General features: G+C 40.0%; 1 protein-coding gene across 5 annotated transcripts in view; it reads right to left on the minus strand.

Moving 5' to 3' along the window:
* Positions 1–24727, minus strand: part of SNTG2 (syntrophin gamma 2) — a 167574-nt gene that overhangs the window by 113450 nt on the left and 29397 nt on the right. For all 5 annotated transcript variants that reach the window (XM_081944824.1, XM_081944823.1, XM_081944822.1 and 2 more), the window contains exons 4-5: positions 24676–24719; positions 24526–24567 (exon numbers count right to left, since the gene is read on the minus strand). In XM_081944824.1, the coding sequence (XP_081800950.1) occupies positions 24526–24567; positions 24676–24719 (86 nt within the window). The remainder of the gene's footprint in view (positions 1–24525; positions 24568–24675; positions 24720–24727) is intronic.

Consider the following 24727-nt stretch of genomic DNA (forward strand, 5'->3'; position numbering starts at 1 on the left):
TTGATAACCTATCTCAGCGATGGCAAACCTTCTTTGGCTCACGTGCCATAAGCAGGAGGGGGGAGCGCAGGGGGGGTCGTGTGTGAGTGTGCCGCACCCATAATACAATGTGCGAACCCCCCCCCCCAGTGCACATGCATGCATGACAGGCACTCCCCCCATTTTTTGCATGCTTTTTTTGCCCGCCTCAGGCTCCAGAGGCTTTTTAGGAGCCTGAGGAGGGCGAAAAAAGCCTCCCCCCCAGAGGCCCTTCGGAGCCTTTAGGGACCTTCGGGAGGCTTCCCTGGAGGTGCTCGTAGGGCTGTTTTTAGTCCTCCGGAGCCTCCAGGGAAGCCTTCTGAAGGTCCCTGAAGGCTCCGGAGGGCTTAAACCAACCCTACGAGCAAACCAGAAGTCCATTCTTGAACATCTGGTTTGCCCATAGGGTCATTTTTTTGTACTCCAGAGGCTTCAGGAAAGCTCCTGAAGCCTCTGGAGGGCCTCTGGGTGGGGCTGAGGAGGCTGTTTTTGCCCTTCCCAGGCTTCTATAAAGCCTCTGGAGCCTGGGAGGGCGACAAATGGCTTTAAAAAAGGCTGAAATCAGCTAGTCAGCACGCCCATGCGTGCTGGCCAGCTGACAGGACAACACCTCACGTTCCCTGACAAATGGCTCCATGTGCCACCTGTGGCACACGTGCCATAGATTCACCACCCCAGACCTATCTCATCACTGCTCAACCAACCGTTAAGAGCAATGTTCAGATTTCAGATTTGCCTTTAAGATATAGGCAATCCAGGCATATTCATGTTCATAACTCTGTCTCTTAAGTATTTCAACTAACTATGTGTTACACTTCTTAAAATAACATCCAGACTTAGATCCGGGATACATTAAGTTAGGCAAAGATGGCAACCTGTGTTATTGGAAATGAAAACATCAGTGTAATATAAACTATGAGACAGTACAATAATGAGGAAAGGCCCCAAGTGAGCCATCTAGAAGATCTATATTCCTACAAAAAGAAAGAGGGATTCATAAAAAAAAATGCACACCCACAAAAAGAATTAAAAATGAAATAAAACTGGCATTTGAATACGTGCATATGGACAATGACCATCTGGGAAAACTATCTTTATATCAACAAATAAATTAGTGTGTATAAACTGGCAATTCATTAGAATCCTGGTGCATTGATTTATCCCTTTATAACAAGATAGGATAGGATAGGACAGAATAGAATATAATTCTTTATTGGCCAAGTGTGATAGAACACACAAGGAATTTGTCTCCGGTGCATAAGCTCTCAGTGTACATATAAACAGCAAATAATAGGTCATAGGTCATAATCATAGTTACAATCATTAATCGTAAGTTACAAACAACAATGGATAAATCCTAAAAAAAACAATAGAAAATAGTAGAAAAGATGAGAAGATGAGAAAAGATGAGAAATGAAACAGTGCTGTGGGAATTAAGTGTTTAGTAGAGTGGTGACATGTGGGGCGGGATATCTTTATGTCTGGTTGTTTTGCATACAATGCTCTATAGCGACGCCCTGAGGGAAGAAATTGAAACAGATTATGTCCAGGATGTGAAGGTTTTATAAATATTTTCTCAGCCTTCTTTCCGGTTCTTGCAGTATACAGATCCTCAGTGGAAGGCAGGCTGGTTACGACTTTTATTTCTCCAGTCAAAGTCTGTACCTGTCCTGTTTTGGTTGCTGTGCCAAGCCAGAAAGTTATTGTGGTATAAATAACAGACTCAATAATTCCTCTGTAGAACTGTATCAGCAGATCCTTGGGCAATCTGAGCTTTCTGAGTTGAGGCAGGAAGAACATTCTTTGCTGCATTTTTTAAAATGATGGTTCTAATGTTAGGTGTCTATTTCAAGTCCTTGGAGATAATAGAACCTAGAAACTTGAAGGTATCTACTATTGATTCTGTGTTGCCTAATATTGTAAGAGGTGGTAGAATAGGAGAACTTCTAAAATCTATTATCATCTCTACAGTTTTAAGAGTGTTCAGCTCCAGATTGATCTATCTCCTGTCTATACACAGACTCATCATCATCTCGAATGAGACAAATGACTGTTGTATCATCTGCAAGCCTCAATACTTTAACAGAAGGATCCTTCGAGATGCAATCATTAGTATATAGAGAGAAGAGTAATGGAGAGAGCACACAGATCTGGGAGACTCCTGTGCTAATTGAACAGGTGTTCAATGTGATTTTCCCTAGCTTCACCTGCTGCTTCCTAATCATTAGAAAGCTTATAATCCATCTACAAATGTGTTCAGGCACAGCTAGCTGAATCAGCTTAGAGAGGAGAATTTCAGGAATGATGGTGTTGAATGCTGAGCTAATAACATAATAATTTGTATTATTAAGTATCACCATGATTCTTTTCTGAACATTGTTATCTACAGTACATTGCTGCTTCAATTTGACTAGTTGATGGTCAAGTTGTTCATGTAAATTTCAACCCCCTCAAAGCCAGGAAATCAGTAGCTAAGAAAGTATCTCAATAATAATGTTATGAAATGTAACATCAAGGACTCAAACTTCACTACACAATGTGAAGATCTTCATTAATTTTACCCATCTTCCTTATTCAAATGTAGGTTTTGAAAAAAAAAAGTGTTGTGTGGAAAATGAATTGTAAGTGCACACAGTTTAGGATGTTGTTTGAGATCATGTGAATTCTTTATTTCTATTGGCAGGCGTTCATTTTGGGCAAAGAAGAAGTTTGAGGGTTGAGAGTTATATTTGAAAAAGAACCATGATGATACCGTAATTGCAATTTGGCCTTCTACTCAATATTTGTTCTCTACAAGTCAACCTATAAGATAGATTTATTAAAATAAATTTGTTTATTTCTTTGTGGAAAAGTCTTCTGTTTTTATGAATCTCCTTTGACTTCAAAATTATTAATTTTTCAATAATTTCATTAGAGATTATATAAGTGAAACTACAAAATAAATACATTAAAGAAAAAAAATTAGTGGAACAGTAAAACCTTAATGGCTTTTGAACTATTTCATGGAACTGGTCGGGTTAAAGAAATATTGTTTTCTTCTGCAAATGTGAATAATTAGATAGCAGTAGAGAAATAGGTGAAGTGCTTGTCTAAAAATGGGAGAGAAAGTAAATATTTCTATTTTTAGCATTTTAAAACTTGCTGTATGTGAGAGAAGTTGTACTGGATTAATTTATAAATTGACATAAGGATGCCAAGTTATAAGCTGAAGGGATATGCTTTTTGTAAGCAATACAATTTTGAGGCTTCTGGGAATTTGTTATTTGTGGTAAGGAGTTGTCTTAACTAAAGGAGTATTAGTTATGCCTGAACATTCTTGTATCTGTGAGGAGACATATTTGCTACTGATTTGTTGAATCATTCTGAGATCTGTTTTGGTCAATTCTTTATTTACATTTTGTATTTTATTTTTCCATGATTCATTTGGGCACATCTTTTGCACTCTGTGCAAGGAAGAGACTGAATGATTGTACATTATTCTGATATTTTCCAAGGAAAAGGTCATTGATTTAATTGGATAATCCCTTCTGTCTGGATATAGATGGATGTCACCTGGATCAAAAGCTCTACATCTCATTTAAAAGAGGAAGGGGAATATTCAGTGCTTCAAGCAGAGGTGGTATTCAGCAGGTTCTGACCAGTTCTGGAGAACTGGTAGCAGAAATTTTGAGTAGTTCGGAGAACTGGTAAATACCATCTCTGACTGGCCCCACCCCCATCTGTTCTCTGCCTCCCGAGTCCCAGCTGATTGGGAGGGAATAGGGATTTTACAGTAACCTTCCCCTGGAGTGGGGAGGCAATGGAGAGTTTACCGTATCCTTCCCCTGTCGTGCCCACCAAGCCAAGCCACACCCACCAAGTCACATCCACAGAATTGGTAGTAAAAAAAATTGAATCCCACCACTGGCTACAAGGGAAAAGATACTTTAACATAAAACATTTGGGCAACTCCTTAAAACAATTGTGCAGCTGCACAAGTCTGGGAAAAGACACACCTGCTTTAAGATGTTGCCTATAGATACAGTGTGACATAGTACATTTAAATCACTTATTTCTGCATTCTGAATCGTCTGTTACAAATTATTTCTCCTTCCTTCATCCCTCCCTCCCCCCCCCCAATCTATTTCTATCAGATGTATTGTCTGTTATATTCTATATTTTTCAAAAATCTGTTTAGCACAATAGGAATGACATGGCATTTTCAGTGATATAAGGAATTTAAATGTTTAATTCTACAATGATCCCTTCTGTTCAATATCAAGTATAAACAGAGGGTCATAGAATGCACATGGGATAAGGAAAATTCAGAACATTCATTTCATATAACATTGAATAAATTGGAAGGTGCATTAAAACAATTCAGTTTTTTGTGGGAAAATTAATATCTAAATATTATGGAAATTATAAGGCAGTCAATTTGTTTATAAATGATTAAAATAATGGTTTAAAAATGCTGGTTGAGGTTTTGTCCATGTTTAATGAAAAAGATATTTATTTTCTAATCTTTCCAGACTGACAAATGAGGCTTTTTGAACTTCATCAATATTCATTTTAAAGGCGGAATGAATTGATATTTTCTCTCTAGGTCACCAACATCACCTAATCACTTTGCCCCTCTCTTTGCTAATGTTATGGTAATGAAGCCTTCAAATCTGCATCTGAAGCTTTTTAAGTTTCTGGGGGAAATAATGTAATTGAAAGGAGTATAGCTCTCAAGCTCTTTTGTGACCAACCAAGGAAAATATAAAAATTCACATTAGTATGCTGTAGCAACAAGTTATAATTTTATGGTAAATCATGCCACTAATTATAATTTAATCAGATAGCACAGAATAATTCATTAATTTTAAAACATCATTTACAACTTTTTGCTCAGTATTAGCAATTTATGACATGATAATAAAGCACAATTTCAAATTAGTCAGTCTTGGTAAAAGCAGATCCATACATGATATTTTAGATATCCGTATGGTCCTTGGCACTTCGTTGCTAGTATTAACTTCAAATAAATAACTCTAGGCTGACCTCATACCTTTCAAGAAGACCTAGTCAGGTAACAAGACTCTGCAAGGACTACAGAACTCCATTTTATTGTTAAGAAATATAATAACAGAATCTTGAAAGCTTGACAAAGATTCAATCTTCCCTTCTTATACCAAAGAGGATCAACGGGGAATTGGCTACTGTTGATAAATTGATAGACTGATTTACCATGACTAAAAATTATCTATTAACAATGAGACTATGAACTTAATAGGGTTATCTCTTCTCAACTCCCTTACTTCCAAAGATAATATGTATTTACATTAAATGTGTATTTACTTATTTAGCATATTAAGAACTGCCTATCTTTATCACAGATTCTAAATGATGTACAATACAGCATAAAAACAATATATAAAATTTAAAAAGATCAATGAATGTTAAAATTAATTAAAAGGTGGGGGAGGTGTCTCACGTCTCTAGTCAGTCCCATAGCTGCATGCACATCTGGTGCTCCAAGCTAGGGCACAGAGTCATGTTTTTACACACCTTTTTGTAAAGCCAGGAGAGTGTCTCACCTTTATGGGAAGATGTCTCACAGGGTGGAAGCAATGGCAGTTTAATAGCAGTAGCACTTAGACTTATATACTACTTCACAGTGCTTTACAGCCCTCTCCTAAGTGGTTTACAGAGTCAGCCTATTAACCCCAACAATCTGGGTTCTCATTTTACTGACCTTGGAAGGATGGAAGTCTGAGTCAACCTTGAGCCTGGTGAGATTTGAACTGCCAAAGTCAGCTGGCAATCAGCAGAAGTAGCCTGCAGTATTGTACTCTAACCACTGTGCCACCACGGCTCTTAATGTTTAATGTATGGGAATAGAAACTTATTGATTTTTTAAAATCGGTTTTAATTTTATTCAAAAGTGAAAATACAAAACACCAAAAATTTTAAAGAAATGAAGAAAAAAAAAAACCCAAACAAGACATTAAAAAGAAAAAGGTGCATTAAAAAAGACTAACATATCTAAACATACTATCTCCACAGTTAAATGCTCATTAATATCTTATAACAATATTAATTTCTCACTCCTTGGAAAATAGGCCCAAAGAATTTTAAATTACTTTGAAATAGCAATAAAACATTGATATCATTTGTAAAAGGAGTGACATAACAACATCCCATCAACTCTACACACACTACTTCATTCCCACCATCGCAATCACAAAAGCACTTAGACTTATATAGTGCTTTACATCCCTCTCTAAGCGGTTTACAGAATCAGCATATTTTCCCCAACAATCTGGGTCCTCAGATGGAAGGCTGAGTCAACCTTGAACCCCATCAGAATTGAACTCCAAACTGTGGGCAGACAGCAGTCAGCAGAAGTGGCCTGCTGCACTGCATTTTAATCATTGAGCCACCATGGCTCATAATGGCTAAACAGTGCCAGAGGGCGGCGCCCAGGAGCAGGGCCTTCTCTGTGATGGGCCCAGCCCTCTGGAATGACCTCCCCCCCGACATTAGGATTACTACCGACCTCCGCTCCTTCCGTTCAAAACTCAAGACCCACCTTTTTCAACTAGCCGGCCTGGCTCAACTATAGTTCCATCTTTATCCTCCTGGCAATCTTTTAAATTTGTAATTTTATATTGGGGTATTTTAATTTTTAATTCTATTATGACTATTCCTATGTATTGTACTATGCGATTTTGACACCTCCTCCGTGAAATGTTTTAGTTGTATAATATGTGTTTTTATTTATTGTACGCCGCCCCGAGTCCCTTCGTGGAGAGGGAGCGGCTAACAAATCTAATAAATTCAAAATTCAAATTCAATAGCATAGCCCAATGCTTGTGGAGAAAATCTAGCCTATTGAACTTGGTGAGATGGCCAGATAACCTCTTTTATGGGTCCCTGATATTTTAGTTAATTGAGGAATTGTCTATTCATCTTAATTCTGGGAATTTATAGTATTGTCATGTAGTGCAATTATATCCTATCCTAAAATGCATTCAGACTGTGTGGTTCTGCCTTTTAAGAATATCCATTGGCAGTAAAGAAGAAGCAGTCAAGAAATACCCTACAGATATAATACCTATTAAAATAATCATGCAAGCCGTGTAAAAAACTGTGCAGAGGCTGGAATGTTTCTATAAAAATCAGAAAAATGCAGGCAATGGTATTTCCTCTAAATTTCTATGAAAGTGAGGCAGGATAGAAAAAATATGGACTCTTGAAATTTGGTGATGGAGAAAACACCTGAGAGTAATATGGTTAGGAAAGCAAGCAAGCAAATGGATCATGAAACAAATAAACTCAGAGATCTCACTTGAAGCACAAATGGCCAGCCACAAATTATCTTATTTCAGAAACATTATATGAATAGCTGGGCTTCTGAAGGAGGCGTTAGTGCTGGGAAAAAGTGGAAAGAAAGAGAAGGCAAACAGCAGCAAGTTGGATAGGTAAAGTTACAGTGGAGGTGAGTGGACTATTTGAACATCTGAAGGACCAGGTTAGGAACAGATCAGCATGTGATTGCTAAGAACCAACACCAATTTGATGAGCCATCATCAAATAATCACTGGAAGCGACTACAAACAAGGCAACATTCACAGCATCAAGTTATGCAATCATTTCACTAAGCTAAGAAAGTATACATATAGAGTGTCAATATTGTAAATGGACACCCAATCAATTCTTTCCTTATAGAGCTACTATATCCAATATTCTGAGTGGTGCTTCCTAAATGAATAAGTTTTCTCATTCATTCCTATATGAATGAGAAGCCAGTAAGGGCCAAGCAATCTTATTCTTGCCAATGCAATATTCCAATTGATAAAGTCTGTTTATCATTAGTCTTCAAAAAAAAAGGGGAGGGGGGGAGAGACAGATAAAAAAAACTAACAATACTAAGATTATTCTAAAGTAGATAATTAGCAATTATTTTGTAAATAAGTTGAATGTGATGCTGACTGTGAGAAATCTTCCTGGATTTGTCCCAAACAGATTAATCTTAGTTCTGCAGAGACAAATGAAAGCCAATCTCCATTATAACTAAATGAGCAGATCATGTACAAAAAAAAAAGGAATATACTAACTTAATATGTATGTCAAAAAAATTGTAACAGGGAAGTGATGAGTTACTGTTTAAAAGACCATAATGGAACAAAGCATCCTTATATGTGCAAAAATGTAAAGTTTAACCAAAAGCATACATTGAGGCTATAAGAAATACATGAAGTACATCCCCCAACTGAAAATAAAAATTAATAAATTTCTGGCTTAGGTTATAAAAAGAGACATCTGTTTCTCTATCACTTCAAAAGAATACTATATTGAGAAATTCCCTTACTCACTAAAGCTGGACATTTGGTTCATTTGGTATCTTGGGATTTTAAAGCAGACTGATGAAGACTCACACAAATTTTATTCTGGGTATTGAAGTGGACACAGTAACTATTTGATTGGTAGCTAAGAAATATCATCAGAAAAGCACCAGCATCAACTCTGTCTTTGTTATAAATAGTAATTTGTTGGATAAGATCATAGCTCTTTTTTATCAACTTTTGAGATAGTTTGTCCTCAAGCATCAACTAATAATGAAATTAATTAACCTCTGCTTTATAAAGGTCCTTTTATTTCTTATTCTAAATCAAAAGGCAATAGCAATCACTTGTTAAGGATACTATTAACCAAAAGACTCCACAAAAAAAATGAATGGGCTCTCATCATCCTGGTATGTCCCTTTCTGCAGAAAGTGCCAGCAGCATGTGGGGTAGACTGAGAGCAGAGTGATTGGTAACATAGCAAACTTGCAAGCAAAGAATGCTTTGCTATCAGTAACACAATTATACCCTTAAATGTTTTAAAACACACATTCACAGATAGACATGCACATCCATAGATAGAGATGATAAATAGAGATTTTGCTGCAGGATGCAGGCAGAACTCATAAGCTTGCTTGATCCTATTTCATAACCTGCAGCCTAGATTTAGAATGGAGTTAACAAACACAAAAATATGTTTGATAAGAAGCCCATGAAACAAAATGCTATACAGTTTGAAAACAGGAGAGGGGATAGAATTGACAACAGTGTAAAGAGTTTGCATACTAAGCCAATAGCCATAGATTTTATATTTCTTTTTTGTCAGTTAAGGAATTTTAGGATGTTTCACCCTCATCTCCAATGGTTGTGATTCCAGGATACATTAGAAATTTTCTTGACCAAATGACTACTCTGTTCTAAAAGGACTACAATACTCTGGTCAAAACAAAACTGAGCGCGAAAACATTTCCAAGAAAGTAAAGGAGTCGTAGTTTCTGTTATAATTTTGATAGACACAAAACAAATTCCAAATGCTGGGTCTTTATTTTGCAAAAGGGATGTTGAAAAATATTGATAAGGATTAAACAACTCAAGCTATAAAATCCACAATGGATTTCAGTCAAAACAAATATAAGGTCTGTCCAAATGGATTCCATCAAAGCACAGATGGGCAGCAATGGATACTATCTGCCAATGTGTCTATTCAACAATGTGCACAAAGAAAAGTAAATATGGAAAGAAATATTGGGAAAAAGTTGTGCATATTTCACACACACACACACACACACACACACACACACACACACACTTCCCTTTTGGAATAAGCAACATTTTACAAAGCACTCAAGACAGTATTAGTAAGCAAAAGAAATTGAAAAAGATAAGCCAAAAAGGGAAAAAAGTACCGGATTTAATTTACTGCAATACTATTTATTGTATTGTTCCATAATTTTCAACCTTTGTACTCCCTCCTTCCATCACATCCATGCCCACTTCATCAACTGCATTTTGTTTTCAAAATGTCATTAATAAACTTAATGAAACATCAACACAGTCTATCCACTACCTTCTAAATCTCAATATTCCTCCCTCTCTCAACCCTTACTGTCAGGCGGGCCTCCTTCAGTAACCAAGAAAGAAACTTCCCAACTCCATTGTTTGTGGAATTAAAAGTACTTTTACTGGTTATGAATAGATAGCAGTGAAGTAAAGCAAGGTCTGAGTCAGAAAAGTGTGAAATCATACATATCAAACATTTGCCCAGCCCCCTCCCTCCAACAATCCCCACCCATTGCCCAATCTGCAACTCCCTTAGGTGTCATGTGGGATGCATCTCCAAGAAGCATCATCAGGTTGGTATGCAGGACGGTTGGCCTTGACCAGGTCCAAACATCGACCATCAGCATGCGCAGAAGTTGGTGAGAACAAAACTCCCTTTTTGACTATCACTCCTGTATCATTTATTCCCATCCCAAATACCATGCCCCACCCTCCCCATTTCCATGGCAGCCAAAAGCAAGTAAGTGAAGCAGAGGCTGACATCAAGCCCTCCTTCAGAAAGAGATATCATCCCTGCAGAAAGAGAGAGAGGGAAAAAACAATGCAAAATTACAATATAAGTATTTACACCTATCCTAACATCAAGGCTTATCAGGATAATTGGTGTAGAACTTCTGCAAAAGTCTGGGAACTCTAACATGAGATTTGTCGACCCATTTAGCCTGGGAAGGGGGGAAATGTTTCTAGGACACCAAATACTGAATGCAATCTCTATGTTTTCTGGAATCTAATATTTCTTGAACTTCAAAATGTTGCTCTCCCTCAATAAGAAGAGGGACCGGAGGTGAAGGTTGAGGTGGACAAAAGGAAGAAGTATGCTCCAGTTTCAGCAGGTTTACATGTAATACAGGATAAATTCGTCTAAGGTTCTTCGGCAACTCCAATTTTACCAATACAGAATTTATCATTTTTACAATGGGGAACGGACTTATGTACTGCGGGCCCAGCTTCTTTGATTTTTGGGTAGTTTGCAGAAACTTGGTGGACAAAAACACCCTATCCCCAACTTGGTACTCTTTTGGCTTAGCCCTTTTCTTATCTGCCTGTTTTTTGTGAGCCTGGTGGGCCGCATCTAATGCTTTGCGGGTTATGGGCCAAAACTACCGAAGTTGACCACTCAGATAAGGATAACATTTGTGGTTTCTCTTGAGGCAATTCAGGAAGTGGCACAAAGTCCTGACCAAACACAACTTTAAAAGGGGTCATGCCGGTACTGCTGTGCACAGAATTACTGTATGCCACCTCTGCATGTGATAACAGTTCAGCCCAATTATCCTGTTGATAATTGATGAAACATCGGAGGTACTGCTCCAAAACCGAGTTAGTCTGTTCACAAGCCCCATTAGTCTGAGGATGGTGGGCAGAGCTTAGCCCCTGGGCGGAGCCAATCAATTTCAGGAATTCTTTCCAAAAGAGAAAGATGAATTGAACCCCCCTGTCTGAAATAATGCATTCAGGCACTCCATGTAACCTATATACATGTAAAATAAACAATTTAGCCAACGACTTCGCTGATGGGATCTTGGAGCAAGGCACAAAATGAACCTGTTTGGAAAACAGATTGGTGATAACCCAAATAACGGTATTTCCTAGACTTTCTGGTAGCGCAACAATAAAATCCATCTATATCTCCTTCCAAGGGGCCCCAGGATGGGCAACACATTGGAGGAGAACTTGGGGCTCCCCCAGTGGTCTTTTTGCAGCCACACAGACGGGACAACTGGCTATGTAGGACTCAATGTCTTCTTTCAATGAAAGCCACCAAAATTGTCTCTTAATCAAATGGAAAGTATTTACAAATCCAAAATGGCCCGCCATTCTCGAATCGTGGGTCTGCTGAAGAATGACAGGTTTCAGGTTAGCGGGAACGTATAGTTTAGCTCCTACCCAAGCCAGTCCATCATGGTGCATTCATCAGAATGTTTCTTGAATCAGTCATCGGATTCAAGGCCCTCCTTGAGTTTGTTCATTAGGTCCGTAGTCACATCCAAGTCCATTGGGCTTTGGCTCCTAGTAACCATTGGGGCAGTCAGATTTTTAGCTGGGATGGCTGGATGAACCATGCTCAACCTAGAGCTGTTGTACTGGGGAAGCCTGGACAAGGCAACAGCCATAAAGTTCTTCCCCCGGGGATGTACTTGAGGGTGAAGTTGAAATGGTTGAAGTCCTGTGCCCAACACACTTGTTTAGGTGACAACTTACGCGGGGTCAATGCTTCTAAATTTTTATGATCAGTCCATACTTCAAAACGGTGTTTAGGAAGTATCGCCAGGTCATCAAAGCCCATCTGACAGCAAAATCTTCCTTTTCCCATATAGCCCATCTCCTTTCTGTCTCTGTAAGCTGATGTGAGGTGTAAATGCACGGTTGCAATTTACCCTCAGTGTTTGTTTGAAGTAATACTGCCCCACCGCCGCATCAGCTTGTACCACAAATGATGTATCCATATCAGGGTGTTTCAAAACCTGTTCCGCTGCAAAGAGTCGCTTTAATTTCTTAAAAGCGGCTTGCCACTCCATAGTCCAGTTCAAAGGCTTGCCTGGCCTAGGTTTGGTTACTCCTTTAGATTTTAGGAGATTTGTAATGAGCAGTGCAATGCTAGCAAACGAGGGAATAAATTGAAGATAAAAATTTGCAAGCCCTAGAAAACTTTGCAATGGCTTGCAGGTGCGAGGAGGTGCCCAATCAATAACAGCCTAAACTTTCGCTGGGTCCATCTCGATGCCTTTGTGGGAGATGGGGTATCCTAGGTAATCGATCTTCTCCTGATGAAATTCACATTTAGACAATTTGGCATAAAGTTCAGCGGCCCGGAGTTTTTTGAGGACTGAGCCACCAAAGTCACGCGTTCATCATGTTTTTCCGTGTAGATAAGGATGTCGTCAAGGTAGACTAACACGCCCTTGTACAGGTGCTCATGCAAAACTTCAGTTATTAATTGTATGAAAACTGCTGGCGCCCTCTGCAGTCCAAACGGGAGTACTCTGAACTGGAAGCATCCCAAAGGGCAATTGAAAGCAGTTTTCCACTCATCCCCCTCTTTGATTCTGACTCTGTAGTAGGCCTCCCTTAGGTCCAACTTCATAAAAATTTTCCCCTTGCCCAACTGGGCTAAAATATCCTTCATGAGTGGCAGGGGGTATACATTTTCTACGCAAATCCCATTAAGATTTTTGTAAATAATGCATAAATGAAAGGAGCCATCTTTATTTTGTCTGAACAATACAGGTGTGGCCACCCATGGCCAAGCCAGTTGTATGAAACCCCTTTTTATGTTTTTGTCAATAAACTTCCGTAATTCCTCCATTTCATGTGGGGTCATTGAAATCTGGGGCTTAGGGAGTTTTTCCCCTAGGATGATCTCAATGCTGCAATCAGCAGCATGGGGGGGGGAGGGGGCAATTTGTCAGAAGCCTTTTCACTGAAAACTTCCTTGAGGTCCCAATATTCTTTGGAGATTTTCTCTTCCCCCTCAATTTTTTGTTGCTCTGCAGCCACTAGGCTTAGTTCAGCATTGGCTATGTGGGAGTTCCTCCACTTCCCCTCCTGGTGTTTAGCGGAATGAATACACAACCACCCTTTCTTCCAATTCACATATGGGTTCCATTTTCGTAGCCAGGACAAACCCAGTATGAGGAGCCGATCCATCCCTGGCGCAATGATGAAACTCAAAGTCTCTTGGTGATCCCCCATCCACATTTCTACTGGTTCAGTTACAAAATGGGCAGCCCCCCCAGCCAATGACCGGTCCAACTGGCAAAAAGCAATGGGCACTTTCAAAGTCCTCAGTCTCAGTCCCATTTTCTTCACCACTAATTTCGCAACATGTGCATCCAGAGTCCAAGAGGTTCAGCATCAAGTAGAGGGCACTTTTAAGTTCTACTGGAATGGTCATGGCGCCCGATCGGGGACTTACCAAATGGTCGTTATCGGAGTCAGTTTCACTTTCCCCAGAAAGAAAGGAGAGTTCTTCTTCCTCTTGGTTGGGAGGGAAATCTTCAACAGGTTCCACCCCTTTCATGGTGGTGTCCCTTTGTTTCCCCGGTTGTTTGTCTGGCTTTCTCTCTCCAGCAGCAGTGGGTTTTAGACCAATTTTAGAGTGGCAGCTTGCTGCTCGGTGCCCCTCCTTCCCACATCGGAAACAAGCAGTCGACTGGGGCTTGCTTGCGGACCAACCATTTCCTCCTTTTGCAGCTTCTCTGGGGATGGAGGGGGATTTTTACCTTTATCACTGTATCCCCGGTATTTATTCCTGGCTAGGTCAATCTCCACATCTGCTGCCAACTCGTACCAGCATTGCAGGTTGCGTGAGGCTCCTCTGTTAACACAGTTCTGGTATATATCTTGGTTCAGGCCATCCATAAAACTGTCCATTAAAGACTCCTTGGAATTTCCCCGCATATGCAACGACAGCTCACGAAACTCTTGAATGTACTCAGCCACTGGACTTCTTCCATGAGTAAGAGTTTTCATCTTGGTTCTCGCCTTACGCTCGGCTAGTGGGTCATCAAAGTGCTTCCTCGGTGCGGCAATAAACACATTGTAATTCCTCAGCAGGTGGAGTCATGCAAGGCGACCATCCAAGCTGCTGCCTTATTCTCCAATGCCATAGTCACAGCTCTCATCTTGGCTTCCTCATTGGGGAAATCCTCTCCAAACTGGTGCATGAAATTCTAGACCTGGACCAGGAAAAATCCTAGTTCTTTGGGGACACCTCCAAATTTCACGCCAAGAGGAGGAACTTTTGCCATTCGGCGTCTGCGCCCACCTCCCTTGGAGGGGCTCGTGCGGCTGCTGCTGCTGGAACTCTCCCATCCTGATCAGCTCTGATGTCTGCCCCCAGGTCCCCCCCCCCCAGGGTGAGACAGATCCTCTGCACATCTCTCTTCTTGATCAGGAAAATCAGCTTCCCTCTCAGCCCTGCTCTCATGGAAACGACGTTTCTCCCAGGTCTCTTGGAAGAGTTTCATAGCGTGGGACATCATGAGATCCTCTTCTTCGGCTTCCTGCCAGGCAGCTGCAGGTCACCAACATTGGCTGGTGGTAACTCCAGCAGGAATTTCCTCAGGATCATATCTCTGCCCTATTCCCAATGACCACCTAGGGTGAACGGATCGTTCCTCCAAATCCAGTTCCGCCATGCACTCCATCTCCAAGGGACATGAGGATCTGGCAGCCCCCATGTTGTCCTCCTGGTCACTGCCTGGGTTGGACATTTCTTTGGAGGTTTTGTTTCTATTGCACTCCCCTCGGAAGGTGTTGGCTCTGGGATGAGCGTGAAGAGCGACCTTGCTTATTGTTAGGTGTGTCTCTTTCAGTAACCAAGAAAGAAACCTTCCAACTCCATTGTTTGTGGAATTAAAAGTACTTTACTGGTTATGAATAGATAGCAACAAAGTAAAGCAAGGTCTGAGTCAGAAAAGTGTGAAATCATACACATCAAACATTTGCCCAGCCCCCTCCCTCCAACAACCCCCACCCCATTACCCAATATGCATCTCCCTTAGATGTCACGTGGGATGCATCTCCAAGAAGCATCATCAAGTTGGTATGCAGGATGGTTGGCCTTGACTAGGTCCAAACATCGGCCATCATCATGCGCAGATGGTGAGAACAAACTTTTTGACTATCACTCCTGTACTGCTTATTCCCTTCCCAAATACCATGCCCCACCCTCCCCATTTCCATGGCAGCCAAAAGCAAATAAGCGAAGCTGACTCTTCCTTCATATATTTGTCTTGCAATTTCATGCTATTCATTTTCTCCGTAAGAATACTGAATACTGAAAACCTCGATATACCTCTTTCTTTCACTTTTTATTACAATCCATGTTAATTCATCAACCATTCATTCTTGATCATAACTTTTTTGGTTGTACTACATAAACTTAAGTATTTCATTTCCACAGCAAGTAACTTACTTTTATGTTTCTTCTGACACACCCAGCTCTCACATGTAATAAAGTATTATACTTTATAGTTTTAGGAGCCCCTAAAATACATATTTTAGTTTCTTCAACCATACATCCATTCTTAGAAAAGACCACTTTCTTTCAAACAGCATTTGCGTGTCTTAATATTTCTCTAGCCATTTTCTCATCTTTTGAAAGCTTTCTTCCAAGGTACAATCAATTTGTTTTCATTAGTTACTGGTAGGTATAATTTAATATGCTTAACTTTTACAATCAGACACAACTAAGTAGGAATTTATTTTCAGGTTTATAGTCATGCTCCTTAACACTTTGTCATTTTATCTTCAAAATCACAGTTCTCTATAAGCAGTGATAATCATCCTAGGAGTCTCTTATTGTTTTTCGTTACCCTTCATGAGTATCTTTTAAAATTATGCTTTTTATTAAGAAAGTGTTAACTAAATCATCAGCCTTAGTTGAACACATACCACATGCCTTAGCAAGGATATATTATTTGTAAGAGTTTGATCCATATATTTGGCTGATAAATGTTTAACAGAATAGTAATAGCAATAGCACTTAAACTTATATTTACAGCATTTCTGAGCTGTCTACAACAATCTGGGCTGGGTCCTCATTTTACCGACCTTGGAAAGATGGAAGGCTGAGCTCTTTCTCATATTTAGTACTTGGAGCATACTTACTAACGTTCTAAAGAACCTTGAAAGAGATGCTGCAGAATGTGAGGAAATGCGTTCCTCACATTTAAAAAATGTTCTAAGTACCCATATCTTTCTCAATGTTCATACAATTACTTGTGTTGGATGGTATATTTATTTGTTGCTGAGCCATAGTCTCAATTCCATTTCAGATTTGTATAGGAAGAAGTCACTTAACTGTCATTTTGGAGGGTTGCAGTACTACAAAGGTTTCAGAGCCTTTGAATTTATTTTACTGTTTGTGAAATTTAATTTCACCCTTCTCCCTCGCAATCTTGTTTTCATTTCACAGTTATATTATGGACATACTGATTAAACTTTTTCTTTACGTATGTGGTTTTCATTTTTGATATGTATTCTTTGTTATAAGATGAACTCTATGTTACATAGTAAACAAAATGAGAGAGGATAAGAGAGGTTCAGAAACCATTTAAATTTGAAAATTACTATAGAGAAGCTGAACAGTGAAGGAGTATATACTTCCAAACAAATTGTCTCATCATATTTTGTTTTTGTGAATGCTCTTTAGCAAATGAAAAATGTACCCAGTGAATTGGGATGTTTGTTGAATCCTCAAAATGAAAGTGACATCTTATCACAGGGTTATTTTTGCTCAATTTTACATCTTCTGACTGTCATTTAAAGCAGCTGTTTTATTCAAAGGTCTGGATCGTGATATAACCAACATATTTTTAGGTGAAGAATGTCAATTTTATAGTGAAATCTGTGTCCATGGCAAGTTTGGTCAGAAAGGATGAAATGAAAACCTGAGTAGAATAAATAAGAACTGTGTCACTGAAGCACAGCAGATGTATACTGATCTGGAGCAATACAGGAGAAAAGCATGGGAGGGAAGTATCAGTGATACCTGTTGATCAAAGAATCACATTTTATAAAAGTATCAATAGGAAACACTGATTATTTGCACAGTGAGAAATAACTGATTGGAACACGTCACATAGCAAACACACACACAGAAACTCTCACAAATGCCATCACATTGTTCCATTTTAGGGTAAACAGTACATAATAAGTTAAAGAAAATCACAGCAGAGGAGAAAAAAAAAGAAAAAAATCTCATAATTAGAGTCATATGTAAACTGATTTTCATATATGCACTATTAGCTAACTTGCTTATCCGTTTGTTTAACAGATTAACATGGTTGTCCGATAAACATGTTACTGGATGGCTAACAATAAATAAAATAAACCCAATAATAATTTTAAAAAACAATTAAAAGCAACATTTCATTAACACAGCAAACTAAACAAATAACCAATCACCTCACCAAGAACCAACATTTTGGGGAAGAGTCTGGTCTTTAAGGCCTTAGGTAAAATGGAAGGGTTGATGCTATCTGAATCTCAGGGGTTCTGTTCAGGTTCCATAGGACAGATATTACAACAGAGAAGACATCATTCCTGCTGCTGTTACCTGGCATTGTTTAATAGAGGGAATGTGGAAGAAACCATCCTCTGCCAGAACTCACAGAAACCACAAAAATAATAGGAGACAGATAGTCCTGCCCTAAACCATGAAGGATTGGACAGCTGATAACCAGCATCTTGAGTTGAACTCAGAAGTTTACTAGAAGCTAGTCAACTCGTAGAGATTGTTACATGGTTGAATTGAGAATTCCCATTATCTACCTGTGCCTTGCATTCTGGATCATTGGCAGCTTCTGAGGATTTTCAAGGGCAATCCCATTTAAAGTGCACTACTGTACTGCTGATAGATGGTAAGCAAATTATGACTGACAATAAGCAAGGCTCCCAATCTAGGAAAAGGAACAGCTAGTACAAAAGATGGAACAATGCAAAAGCCCTCCAGCTCTCTAGCTCCAGTTGTTCCCTAGTTCTTGAACAGAAGCCAAAGACAAGAAGGACCTGGAGAAATGCTACATATTTCAGAGCCAAAAATGACAAATGCTCAAATGAGAGAGGTCCCCCAAACCATAACTGTTCAGGCCTATTGGGCTTGAGCTTTTTTTTTAGGCTGGTATAGCCTAAGGTGACCAGATTTTAACATTGGTAAAGCGGGACACCATTGACTGGGGATGAGGGGTTTCTTGATTAAAAATTTGGTCTATATGGAGCAACAAAAATTTTCATAGAACGCAAAAATAGTATTGTAATATATTTTTAAAAACAATTAACTAGTGGAACAACTTGCCACCGGAAGTTGGAAACAGCTCCCGAGGCTCATCCCGCTCCTTCTTCGATCTCTTGCTGCTGGCCCTCTTCGCGGGAGAAGGTAAATCAAGTCGGACCAGCTCTCTCCGAGCGACTTCTGGTTCCTGGGCGAGGCCTCGGGGATGGCGCTCCGGGCGGGAATCAGGGCTGTGGAAATTTTGGTTCCGGGAGATTCTAACGGTGCGAGTCTATGGAGATTCTCAGCCATCCCGAAGGTGGTTTTGCAAAACATTCATTAGCAGTGTTTCTCGAACTTTAAAATGCGTGGACTTCAACTCCCAGAGTTCCTCAGCCAGTATGTGTTGAAGGCCACACGTCTTAGAATTGCAAGTTTGAAAAACACTGCTTTAGCAGCAGCCCTATCTAAAATTCATTTCAGGGGTATCCCATTACCTTTGCATTATGCTGTGCATTTCGGGAGGGGGCGGCGAAATTCATAACCAGCACAGCAGGATTTTACATTTTGAAGAAAAGGGGTCAACCCCTAGGCAATGAGGATCGGCCCAGGCGACTTTATTCTCTGGTTACACAATGGTGCTGGGCTGAAAATGATTTATGATCACCCCGCAGGTAGTCCAAATCTGATAGTAAAGTACTTAAAAAGTTTTAAATGAGACACAAACTGAGATTTCCATCCAAACATGCACCCTGTACATCGGGTTTCCAACTGCAACCAAGATCAGAGTAGTTAAAATGTTTCCTTGTCCTTCCCTCGGTCACATCGAGTCGGGGGATCGGGACACCTTTCCTGAGTAGTCCATTAAAAGGCACAAGTTTTCGTCAGCTGCAGCTTTTGCCTTGTAATGCAATGGGCTAATCGGAAAAGACATTCTCAGGCTGCTTCTTTGCCACTATTCTAAAAGGACTCACCTCTATAATGTCGATCACATTTAAAGTTCAGTTACAAAGCTTGTACGCGGGCATGCAAGCATGCTCAATTTGAAACACTGTTGCAAAAAAGTGAATTTTGACTTCCTGCTAAGCGCTTTGAGCTTCTCATTGTAGAGATTCCTTTTTAGGGGAAGAACTGAATTCTTTTTGACAAGCTGCATACATCGGCTCTCGAGCAGCCTTCCCTCCCCTATGCTGCAGCGTGGGAATAACCCCGCATATTACTATTTGCCAGCAACTAATTATTGGGTGTCTACGTTATTTTGTTCAAGTTGCTCGCCTGGTCACGGCAGCAGATCTCGTGAAGCGATTGGGAGAAGATCTCCGTAGACCTTGGGGAAGGAGGCACTAGGAGATCCCAGGAGCAGGTAACCCATTTTTTCTGGACAAAACCCATCGTCCCAGTTGCCAAAGTAGTTATATGAAGGCAATCAGAAAGCCGTCTTTTCATAAGGTGACCAGATGTCCCGCTTTTGGCGCATTCTTTCCAAAAATTGGGACTTTTTTAAAACGCCGCGGGACAAATTGTTAAAAAGCAGGACTGTCCCACCAAAAGCGGGATGTCTGGTCACCTTAGTATAGCCTCCAGACACTAACCTGTTGCAAAAAATCAGGAGACTCGGACTGCGAGATCAAGAAATAGCTTTATTTGGCCAAATGGCTCAGACAGTGTAAACCCACATTTGAGGTCTGAGCGAGCTTCTAAGGGAGAAGCGTGTTCTTATATCTTCCTCAAAACAGCTAACATGGAAATATTAAAGCATTCCAATTGGTTAAGTTCCTTATTGCTAGGCAGAAAAGCATACAGGAAACACTAGTTTCATTCTGGCATATCTGGTTAAGCTATAAAGTTTGACTCACAAGCGAGACCTCCAACTGACCTGATCTACACAGATGTTGTGGTTTGTCATTCAAGTTTCCTAAGTTCAAACTTCCTGTTTTACTTCAAGACTCAGTAAATGTATAACAAGATAGAAGGGATAAATGGGACCCCCAGGAGATCCTCTAGTCTGACCCCATCTCTTGTTCACTCTTATGTCCAAAATCTCGCTTTATGTCCTGCCTTAAACCCAGAGTATAATTGAGTCCCTCTGAGTGACAATTTCAATGTATATATAAAACAGGAGCACAGAGTTTCCTTTGGAAACTTACATGTTAGGGCTGGACTATTCTCTCTCTACCAACAAGGAAGGAACAGTGGAGGAAGGAACAGAGCTACTGCCATATTGTGTTTCTAATCTCCTAATGCCCTATGTCAGTCTAGAGGGATATAAGGACTGATGGTATTAAAAGCCACTAAGAGTTCAAGGGAGGCCAGGATGAATGCACCTTAACCAGCTTTACCACACTTTAAAAACTAATTATGTGAAATATGGTTAGTGAACATTGTGTATTGTAATTCTCACTAGGTACACCAGACAATAAAATCAATTCCACATGAAGACTAAACCTACTTTTATTTAGTTTGGCTACTATAAGAAAACCTTGAGAGTCTGATAGTGTTGTATGCCTTCTTATTTCTTATACAGATAATCCTTGTTATGATTGCTCATTCAATGATTGTTCAAAGCAGGGACGTGCGGTCAGGGGAGGCAGGGGAGGCAGAGCCTCACCTCTCTTCATGAAATAATAGTATATAATATTATATACTATATATATATATAATATTATAATATTATATACATCCGTCCGGGCGCGCCCGGGAGCTGAGGAGGCAGAAATGTTGTCGGCGCTGCCGGATGACGAAGGCACGAAAGCGACAGTCGCTTGCCTGCTGGACTGCCTTGGCGCCATTCTGGCTACCTCCGTCCGGGCGCGCCCGGGAGCTGCGGAGGGCGGAGGCAGAAATGTCGCCGCTGCCGGATGACAAAGGCATGAAAGCACAGCCGCCTGAATGGAAAAGCAACGAAAGGGGCTGCGCTTTCACCCCACTCAAGCCTTGCCGCCTGCATGGGAAGCCGCCTGAATGGGAAATGGGAATGGGAAGCGCAGCCGCCTGAATGGGAAAGCAACGAAAGGGGCAGTGAGGGCGGGCGGGAAAGCAACGAAAGGGGCAGTGAGGGCGGGTGGTGGCTGCAGGCAGCAAGGCTTGAGCGGGGTGAAAGCGCAGCCCCTTTCGTTGCTTTCCCATTCACCCCGCTCAAGCCTTGCCTGAGGGAGCTGGGGATCGGGCTTTGGGTTGGTGGGAGACCTTGAAGGAGTGGGTGGGGGAAGGGACTGGCGCCAGTGGAGGAAGCAATGCTACGCGGATCAGTGCACTCCACGGTCCCCTTAATGTTCACTCAGGAAGGCGGAGAATGGGACTACGTGTGCTGGAGGCTGAGGCGTCACCAGCCATAACCCTCACCGCACGTCACTGGTTCAAAGTTATGTCAATGCTGAATGAGGGGAATTTATAACAGGTTCTTTTGAAGTTGCAGGGATCATGTGATTGTAATTCATGCACTTGGGTGCCCAACAAAACACTAACATCTTCACAAATAAGCCATGGTCACATGATCACGTGTGACTTTCCTGCAAGCAAAATCAATGAGGAAGACTGCAAGGAACGTTGCAAGTTGTTCCCACTGTTTTTTCTCCTGAGGAGCGCAGCTGTGAAGGACCTCATCATCTACAGCCCCTCCCCCATTCTGAGCTCCATAGGATATAACTATCCAGCATAACTTATATTTTGTAGGAGAATGAATAGAAATCTATGCCTATGTACCACTATAATTTATAAGTCAGAAAGGCATTTATACAGGCATTTTTCTTCTCTTTCTGCAGGTTGGGCTGCCAGCAATCTTCACTGGTATTTTTAGCCCCAACCCCTCAATTGTTTTAAGAAGGAAATAATAAAAAATGATTTTGCGTTAATTGCTAATTTGGGCCTTCCTTTCACAAAATCGTTTGATTCAGTTCATAATAGAATAACGCTGCATATATTGTTTCAAATTTAATCCTTGCTAATAGTTACTGTAATCATTTTAACTGCTTATAATGTGACTAAAATTATCATGAATTGGGCATGACTTTTTTCAGTTATTAAGTTCTTATCATGTCAAATGAAGTGATTTGTAGCAAAAAAACTTTTTTAAAAAATGTATGTGATACCATGCAGTGTTATTTGTTTTCTCCAAAGAAAAAAATATTAATGGTTGCCATGGCACAGATATTACAGAAATTATAGATAATGACCCAAAAGAGTCAAATTTCATTTTCAAAAGGAAGTACCATATTTTTCAGAATATAAGACACTCCGGAGTATAAGACACACTTTAGTTTTGGGGGAGGAAAATAAGAAGAAGAAAAATTCTGTTTCTGCCTACCAGCTTCCATGGTGCTCAGCTGACACATGGTAACAAGGTCAGCCAATGAATAGGCATAGCAACTAAGTCAGCCAATGAGGATTATTTGGACTCTGAAATTTGCTGTGTGAGCAACAAGGAGACAGGAAGGAGCCTGGCTTAGGCAAGAACTAAAAGTGAAATTGCTTGTGTTTTGCTTGCATTTACTGCCACCTTGGAAAAGCCTGCTTTTGGTGATGTATTGTATATTATTATTATTTTGAATCCTGCTGAATCAGTTACTGTGGTTTCTGAATGTGATTGCTGCTGCAAACTCTGACCAGCCAGGTCAGCTTCAGAACTTATTGCAGTCTGATTCAGCACAGCTGAATACCCCCAATCAGCTGTTCCAGGCTTCAGGGTTTGCCACAGACCATCGCTGCCTCCATGCCTCATGTTTTTGGCCTCTGGTGGGGGTGGGTGGGCTACATTCTGTGTATAAGATGCATCCAAATTTTCACCCTCTTTTTGGGGGGAAAAAGGTGCATCTTATACTCTGAAACATACAGTAACTCTGATATGAAATCAAGCTTCACATTGATTTATTTTATAAATATATTTATTTATCAAATTGATTTGCTGCCTATCAGGTGATTCCTCTGTTACTATAAGAGTGGATGCACTTAAAATAAAAATGTAACTATATCAGCTAAGGATTTTGAAAGGTATCATTTGAAAAGTGATGATACACAAAATAAAAAGTGAAAACATGAAACCATATGTGAGTATGATACAGGTACACAAACTAATTAGACAGGGAAAGCAGCAACCAATGAAAGATTCATCAAATCACTATGCAATACAATTTGAAAACAGCATGAATTAATGCATTTAATCCAAAGGAAAGAAGAAGCGGAGGGAACCTCACTTCTCTCAGATGTGAGTTTCACAATAGGCATTATACTAAGAAGACAGAATACTCATCAATGCATTTTAAGATGGTGAGCTTATGCTTTTAACAATTTTAAGTTTATATGGAAGGATAGAATTCTTCAGAAGCCCAGCAATAAACTATTAAGGTTTTGAAGGTCATGGTTGCAAAGTCTAGCTGTTGCACTATATACTAACAACAGATTTTGGTTTGGTGTAATTCCACTTTTTCTGCAGTCTTACTTTACTTGCTACATTTTTAATACTCAAGGTGATGAACATACCTAATATTCCTTATTCCTTCTATTTTCCCTGCAGCTCTGTGAGTGGGGATGAAAGACAGTGACTAGACCAAAATCACTCAGTAGTTTCATGCCTAGAGAGCAGGACTAGAATTCAGTCTCCTGGTTTCTAGGTCACCACTTTTAACCACTACACCAAACCACCTTTAATCTCTTTCTTAAATTGTCCTAGAATTCTATCTATAGAATCACCTTTCTTCTCCCATTAACTCAGCCAGCATTTCACTAGACTTGTTAAATCATTAAGTATATTCAGCCTTTTAGGATTGACTAATTTCAAAAATATATGGCTGTATGCTGTGAAAACCAATCAATGTTTTTGTAGTTTTCTGAAAAATGCATTGAAAAATATGTATCAAGAAATCTAGGCAGCAATTTATAACATATAGCTGGGAAAGAAGAAGAAATCACTGTGCAACTTACCACTTCTTCATGAGTAGCGCCTTCTACACTTATGCCGTTAACCTAAACATCATAAAGGGATTATTTGAAGCATTAGGAAAATAATATGAAGCATTTAGTATAAGCATTAAAAGCAATATACTTTACAGTAAGTGTATAGAATCAACTGACCTGTATTACGGCATCGCCAATAAATAGCATTCCTGACTGGTCTGCTGCAGAA

The sequence above is a fragment of the Natrix helvetica genome (genome assembly GCF_964273705.1).
Source record: "Natrix helvetica genome assembly, chromosome: 2".
NCBI lineage: Eukaryota > Metazoa > Chordata > Lepidosauria > Squamata > Natricidae > Natrix > Natrix helvetica.